Source organism: Berghia stephanieae, chromosome 11 (assembly GCF_034508935.2).
Source record: "Berghia stephanieae isolate SIO BIC M18660-M18661 chromosome 11, UCSD_Bste_1.3, whole genome shotgun sequence".
NCBI classification, from domain to species: Eukaryota; Metazoa; Mollusca; class Gastropoda; order Nudibranchia; family Aeolidiidae; genus Berghia; species Berghia stephanieae.
Window position 1 is genome coordinate 32,679,042 of NC_088370.1, and position 8,068 is coordinate 32,687,109.

General features: G+C 33.5%; 1 protein-coding gene across 2 annotated transcripts in view; it reads left to right on the plus strand.

The window, feature by feature from the left end:
- Nucleotides 1-4,173: 4,173 nt before the first annotated feature.
- The window catches only part of LOC144956802 (actinia tenebrosa protease inhibitors-like), an 18,545-nt gene continuing 14,650 nt past the window's right edge, over nucleotides 4,174-8,068 (plus strand). For both annotated transcript variants that reach the window (XM_078887534.1, XM_078887535.1), the window contains exons 1-3: nucleotides 4,174-4,413; nucleotides 6,392-6,544; nucleotides 7,764-7,916. In XM_078887534.1, coding sequence (XP_078743660.1) covers nucleotides 4,314-4,413; nucleotides 6,392-6,544; nucleotides 7,764-7,916 — 406 coding nt within the window. In that variant the 5' untranslated portion in view covers nucleotides 4,174-4,313. The remainder of the gene's footprint in view (nucleotides 4,414-6,391; nucleotides 6,545-7,763; nucleotides 7,917-8,068) is intronic.

The following is an 8,068-nucleotide window of genomic DNA, read 5'->3' on the forward strand; positions in this document are numbered from 1 at the left end:
CTCTCTGATCAGATAACCTCCAAAAAACTAATATTACTCTTCTCTTTCTTTGTCCCCCAGCTTGTTCAAACTATTCAAATATGTTTTTCTTGGTCTACCTTTACTTTTTTACCTTCTATCTTTCCTGTGAGAGCAAGATGTTCAATACATTTATGTCGATTTAGGTGCCCTAAAAATTGCATTTGTTTTTTTCTTATTGTACGAATTAATAACCTTTCAGTTTCAGCTTGCTTTAATACTTCTTCATTAGTTTTCTTGTCTATCCATGAGATTCTTAACATTTTTCTAAGAAACCAAATTTCTGCTGCCTCAAGTTTCTTTCTGGAAAACGACATCAAAACTTTAATTAAAATTTTTTTAGCTTTTATATAGAGGAATATTCACTCAAAGAGCCTTACAAGGGGTCCCAGACCAACAGCAACACGTGATATGGAGATCCTACTCATGACTCTTGTTATATTATATTATTATATCACATTATAGCGATATTACATTTTATTTTGGACAGAGACAACCCTGTTAACGGCCAGGTACTCATTTTAGACCTGAGTACTCTGAGATAATGTGAGTAAAGATCCTTATCCAAGGACTCAACTATGCGCCAAGCGAAGCTCGAATCCAGGACCTTCCTATCCGAAAGTGAGGGAGTGTCATAACAATGGACTACCTCAAAGCCCACAAACATCTCTTCGCTAACGTGCGTGTTTTTTATATTTGTTGCTAGGGGGGGGGGCATAACATTCTAACTGATACTATGCGTTTAGGTAAACTAATCACAATATCCACTAGACAGATGTAGAATACCACTAAACAAAATTCATGTGCAGCTTTTAACATTTATGGTCCGATTGATATGATTTAGTGAGATCTAACCACTAACAATAATAACGAAAAGCTAAGTGACGTCAATTTCGTTCCTTTATAGGCCCAAGTCCAGTCTTCAAATCATCAGAATTGACACAATTCAATTTTATTTTTACAGACACTAAAAAGTAAACAACCTCTCTCTGTACCCAGTCACTCCGCATGTTTACTGAATCAATTGAGCAAACACACCCTTCGACAAAGTGACTAATGAAAGATACAAATCACTACTAACCACATAGACCTAAGTCTTCCTCTCTGAATGTCTCTTGGCTTTTTCTCTCTTTTATAACGTCCTTTCGGGGAAAATAGAATGTCCATTCATACTGTAACATCGAAATTCTAAAACATTATGTCCTAAGAAAATTAAAGAGAAATTTAGATATAATATGTTTTTCCTTGTGTTTACACTAAATCGTATGTATGTTCTTACAGATGGAATGATATGAATGTGTAAGTGTTGGTTATCTACAATCCTATTTAATCCGCTTTTGCACACGATAAAACATGCAATAAAAATAAATCTATTAACAAAATTGATCTTAATCACGGTTTGGTAATGTTAATGATGATTGTAAAGATTCAATATCGTCTAAACGGTGTTGGTGTCATGCAGATCAAATACAAGTATTCATCTATACAAAGATATGTACGCCACTACCACATCATCTCATTTATCTGTGGTGTTGCAATCATCCTGTTTTGTTGATAAAGGGGAAACCCGAAACGTTCAGTTGATTTGTTTTTGTAATTAAATTGAAGCTTACATTCAACTTCACATTATTATTTAATATAGATATAGCGTAATGAGAATTAAAATAAATTTTGTTCGAAAGCCAGTCTCTACGTCATGTAAATACAAATGATTTCAAAGAAATGTTCACTGAGTATTTAAATGTAGTAACTGAACTCTTACAGCCTACAGTGAAAAAAGAGGGTCATATATAATATATAAATGCTCAATAATCGCAAGCTTAAATTCGTCATTCACTGCTTAACGAACGACTATGGGTCTCCAATTTGATCTATATAAAGTCTTGTCTCGATATCTCCAACAGCTCTGCGCATGCTCCTCATCAAAATAAGTCATAAATAAATTACAGCTTAATCGATTGACAATCCTTATACTGCCGAAGAAATGTCGAAACAAGAAACTCGAAATCACATTATAAATCTTCTTATATTATTATAAGGGGTGGTCATAGTGATGTTGAGTCCGTGATTTATTTGTCCTTGCTTGACAACACCATAAACATCATCGACAAGTATTAATATCACTCGTACACTGAAAAATTGTATATTAAAAATTTTGGCCATAAAACTCGTCCTTCTTCAAACATGGCTCGATTAAAATTACCATAATGTTGTCAAAACCTTCAAACCTGGGACTTTAAGGATTGTTTCAGGCTTGACAGTTATTAACCCTCTCCATACCAGCCTTCTTCAGATTTTTCTTCAGATCTTCAAACCCATCCAACACTAAAACAGACATATCTAACTCAAACAGAAAAGCAACACGTACATTCTATACATAATATTGTTCGACAATAATATTATGAACTCTATTACAGGATGTCAAGTGTTTATAGCTATAAAAAAAGGAAGTGACTATTCTCATCCCCCTAGTTTAGGATGCTAGTCTTCATAATAGTAGTCCACAATTGTTGTATGTTTAATCCAAAGGTTGTAATGCAGTAATTTGTTAAGTTTCTTGTCACAAGTTGCTCAATTTAAAAAAAAATCAATCAAATCCAAATCGCAAAGAGCCGGCGACGTTTTTTTCGGTAATCCAATCGGCCGGGGGGGGGGGGATGAGAATAGAGGCAGCCATAAAAAAAAAGAAATGAATTCTGGATGAGAGAAGTGACGGTTGCATCGTAACAAATGTGACGATTTTCCAATAGGTGGTAAGGAGAGGATTAAGAAAAATTGAGGGGAAGGGCAGTATTGCAAAACTACTAGAAGCATCCAAAGAGAAAAGGCATCCAGTCATGTGGAAAACGTGACAGAGATCTTATACCTGTACTGTAGCAGCTGCAATGCAGCAAGGTGGTATTCTGGTCTGACAGTTCCCTTCGAGGAGGTTGACAGATGGTTTAAGTATAATCACATTTTTAATTTTTACCCTACTCAGATTGTAAAATTAGAAGCTGTCCGTAAGCATTTCTGATCTATTAATAATAATATGATAAAATCAGGGTGCTTACGTCTCGTCCTATAAGTGAAGTATTTGATGTTGACATAAAACCTCTTGTAAAGTCCATATTTCGTGGATTTTAATCTATATATAGTTATTCTTTTCAATAAAAAAATAACAAAATCCGATTTGGATACCTGAATAACATTAGTGTGCCAAGGTAAAAATCATGTATTGCAAAAAAAAAAAAAAAAAAAAAAAAAAAAAAACAGCCAAAAAAACAAAAACAAAACAAAACAAACAAAAAAAGTTTTTTAAAATTATAATAATAATAACATAATAATAATAATAATAATAATAATAATAATAATAATAATAATAATAATAATAATAATGATGATGATGATTATAATAATAATAATAATAATAATAATAATAATAATAACAATAATAATAATAATGATAATAATAATAATAATAATAATAATAATAATAATAATAATAATAATAATAATAATAATAATAATATAATAATAACAATAATAATAATAATAATAATAATAATAATAATAATAATAATAATAATAATAATAATAATAATAATATGTGTTGTTTTGTTAGTTATTGGTAGTGAGGATGCGTTGGTTGTGTGCTTTAAATATGTCTTCGGATCTTGTTTATGCACGAATAGCTGATCTTTATTGTGTCTCGTTGAAGATTTTCTGTAGTTTGTGTCGTGCGGAAAGTAGAGTCGTTCAGTCCCCTACCGTCCGGGGGATGGGGGGGGGGGGGGTGCAGGGGCGTAATTTGACCAATTGATATAAGAGGAGTGGTGAGGGGGGGGGGGGGTACATATTTTGACATTTGTAGATGTATGAGATGGTTTTCTTTCAACCAAACCCACAGCTATTTAAAAAAAAGCGATAGCATTTTTTTCAGTTTGGTGAATGTGGATTTTCGCCGGTATTTTTCGTGAGCTGAAATGTTGAATTGAATGGGTGGGGTGGGGGGGGAGTGGGGGGGGAGTGCGAATAAGCTCGGGGAGGGGGGAGGGTGGCAGAAAATCTTTATGAAAATAAACGTGGGGACGGGGAAATGAGCGAACGTCTATTTTATACATATTGATAGAGTATTGATATATATACAAGGCCAGGACAAAGTACAAACCATCGTGTGATTATAAAGCTTATGATTTCACCACATTTTTTCAGATCCCATTCGACACCCGCTCAAGCCTTTTACAAGCAAAGCATTCGCTCTTTATCACTGCAAGACAAGACAAAACCTTTTTCGGGGACAAGCCAAGGAGCGCATGACAATGTGGAGACCGAGCAGCCAAGCCAGTTGTCTTTTGGTGGCGTGTACCACTCTTTTGCTTTGTTTGGTGTGTGCGGAATCCTCGTACAATGAAAGTAAAACATAATCTTTTAATTTTAATTTTTTAAATCTTGACGATGTGTGAGACATTGGTATTTTTGTAGGGGGATAAGATTAGGCGTTAAAAAAGGAATTCTAGATTTGGAATCAGTTTGTTCTTTGTTTTAGTGAGAAGATTAACATAACTTATGAAATTAAAGATAGTATTAGAAATAAAAATTCACAATTATTTTTATGTGTGTGTCAATGTGGTATGACACTCGCCTCCGGATCGGAAGGTCATGGGTTCGAGTCCTGCTCTGAGCGGCGCATAGTTGAGTCATTGGAAAATCCACATTCTCTCTTCGTACTCAGGTGTAAAATGTATACATGACCAATAACAGTATTGTCTCTGTCGTAAAAAAAAATGTAACATAGACTAAAGGGCGTCTTGCCACGACATCCGAAGCCATTTATGGGCCTAGTTTATCATTGTTGTAATATAATGGACAACATTTTGTGACATATTATTTTTAGATTTCCATGAAAACAATGAGTCCATAAGGAATTGGCTTGTCAGACCTGCAAATAAGTGCAGGTAATAGTCGTAGTGACTTTGGGATAACCTGGAATTTAAGCGCTTCGAGTCTGGTGTCTCGGAGTTATAGCGATATATACGTTTTCAGCATTCTAATAATAATAATAATAATAATAATAATAATAATAATAATAATAATAATAATAATATATTATTATTATTATTATTATTATTATTATTATTATTATTATTATTATTATTATTATTATTATTATTATTATTATTATTATTATATAATATAGTATGAGGTATCGCTAAAACCCTTTATGAATAATAACTTCTGGTTTTATTATTTTTTAAAACGATCATGACGTATAGAACTATCTTTACCTCAGTGACAATTGTTAAAGTCGAATGCTTTATGTCTGATAACCCAATTCATTATGGGCTCATTGTTGTAATGGAATTCTAAAAAAATGGCGCAAAATATTGTCCATTATAACAATGAAAAGCTAGGCCCATGGTTGCCTTATTTGGACGTCAGACCTACAGATACGTATACGTCGATGACGCGTTAACATGTATAATTTAGTTAAACCGGATCATATTATTATTATTATTATTATTATTATTATTATTATTATTATTATTATATATTATTATTATTATTATTATTATTGTTATTATTATTATCATCATCGTCATGATCATCATTAGTCAAACTGGATTATTCTTTAATAGCTACATTTTTTTGTTACAAAGAATAATATCAACGTCTTGTTACATTATTTATGCTATTACTTTATATAAAAATCGGGTTTCCCCTAAAATAAAAGGGTTGTTATAATAATAATAAATAATAATAATAATAATAATAATAATAATAATAATAATAATAATAATAATAATAATAATATATGATGATAATAATAATAATAATAATAATAATAATATAATAATAATAATAATAATAATAATAATAATAATAATAATAATAATAAAAATTGAGCATTTATATAGCGCAATATCCACTTAACGTGCTCAATGCGCTTTACAAGGGGTCCCTGGTCAACAGCAACATTTAACATGTAGGACGAGACATGGCGCCTGTTAGGCGATATTACAATTTTTCGGACAAAGACAACGCTGTTAACGGCCAGGTACTCATTTTACACCTGAGTACGGTGAGAGAATGTGAGTAAAGAGTCTTTTCCAAGGACTCAACTATGCGCCGAGCGAGGCTCGAACCCAGGACCTTCCGATCCGAAAGCGAGTGTCATACCACTAGACCACATAGCGCAATAATATTAATAATAATATAATAATAATAATAATAATAATAATAATAATAATGATGATGATGATAATAATAATAATAATAATAATAATAATAATAATAATAATAATAATAATAATAATAATATATAATAATAATAATAATAATAATAATAATAATAATAATAATCTCATAATATTTCTTTTCTCTTATACAACAGAGTGTAATCAAACGCCCCAGATAGGTAAATGCTTAGCCTCATTCCAACAGTATTACTATGACAGGAGGACAGGAAAATGCGTCTATTACGAAGGCTGTTTGATCGGATCCAATAAGTTTAAGACACAGGATGATTGCTATAGATCATGTGACCGTAAGTCTTCGTTGTTACAGGTGTTGCTATGATTATTATCCCGGTTGTTGTTGTTGCTGTTGTTGTTGTTGTTTGAATAAATGAGCTTTTTTATATAGTTCAATATCCACTAAACGTGCTCAAAACGCTTTACAAGGGATCCCTGGCCAACAGCACTACTTAACATGTAGAACGGGGCATGACGCCTGTTAGGCGATATTGCAATTTGTTTTCGGACAGAGACAACGCTGTTAGCGGCCAGGTACTCATTTTACACCTTGGTACGGTGAGAGAATGTATATGAGTAAAGGGCCTTTTCCAAGGACTCAACTATGCTTCGGAGGGAAGCTCGAACCTAGGACCTTCCGATCCGAAAGCGAGTCTCATACCACTAGACCACATAACCCCACACTATCGGTGTTGTTGGTGTAGTTGTTGCTGTTTCTTTATCCAAAGTGCCTTGGCGTTTCGCAGGACCGCAGCTTTACTTATCTGGTCCATCTCGAGGATGGTGCCCAGAAGATAGAGAAATCTGGTGGGAACAATTCGGGGTGTCGACCAGGCGCGTCTGGGGACTTCCGCAATATCACTATGTTATACAGGTCTGACATCCGATCCAATTTATGGGTCTAGTTTAACATTGGAGTAATGGACAATATTTTGGGCCATTTTTGTTGTTGTTGGAGATTTTCAACTCAACATTGAGGCTATAAGGAAATTGCGTAATCAGACCTGTAAATAAATGCACGTAGGTTTTCGGGGAAATCTGGACTTTTTTAAATTATGATAATAAAATAGTATGAGGTATCTCTAAAACTTTTTGTGAAGAATAACTTTCGGTTTTAATTTTTTTAAAGTATTTTGATGTGTAGTGATATCCTTAACTCAGTGACAATTATCAAGTAGTACATACTAGTAAGCCTCGCTGTCCGAATGACGCTTGCTGAGAATTGTGTGATTCAGTCATAGTCGATGAGCATATCTGCTCTCTCCATCCATGTTAATTGTTTCCATTGGTAACGGTCCTCGGCAAGAGTTTTGAGCCCGTTAAGATCTTGTTGTGACTTTAGTAGGAGGGCACTGCAATATTTCTTAGTTCTTCAGGGATTAATTCGGTCTCATCTGAATCCAGAAATTTCTAATTATTAATTATTGATTTTACTGAAGATTAAAATGAAGTTTTCCCTAGAACAAAAGGGTTGATATAATAATCTCATATTCCGTTTCTCTCATACAACAGCCTGTCTTCAACCGCCCGATACAACTACTTGTCGAGCCATTCTTCCCGGTTATTACTTTGACAAATCGTCAGGAACTTGTGTCTATAGCGATGGCTGTGTGACCGGACCCAACAGTTTTAACACAGCGGATGAATGCAGTAAAAGATGCGACCGTAAGTCTTTGTTGTTTACAGTTGCTGTTATTATTTTCGCTGTCGTTGTTGTTGTTGTTGTTGCTGAATCCAAAGTACGTTGATGTTACACAATATGTAAATGTTGCTGGTGTTGTTAAGGTGAATTCACACCTTCACAATATCTCATTCGT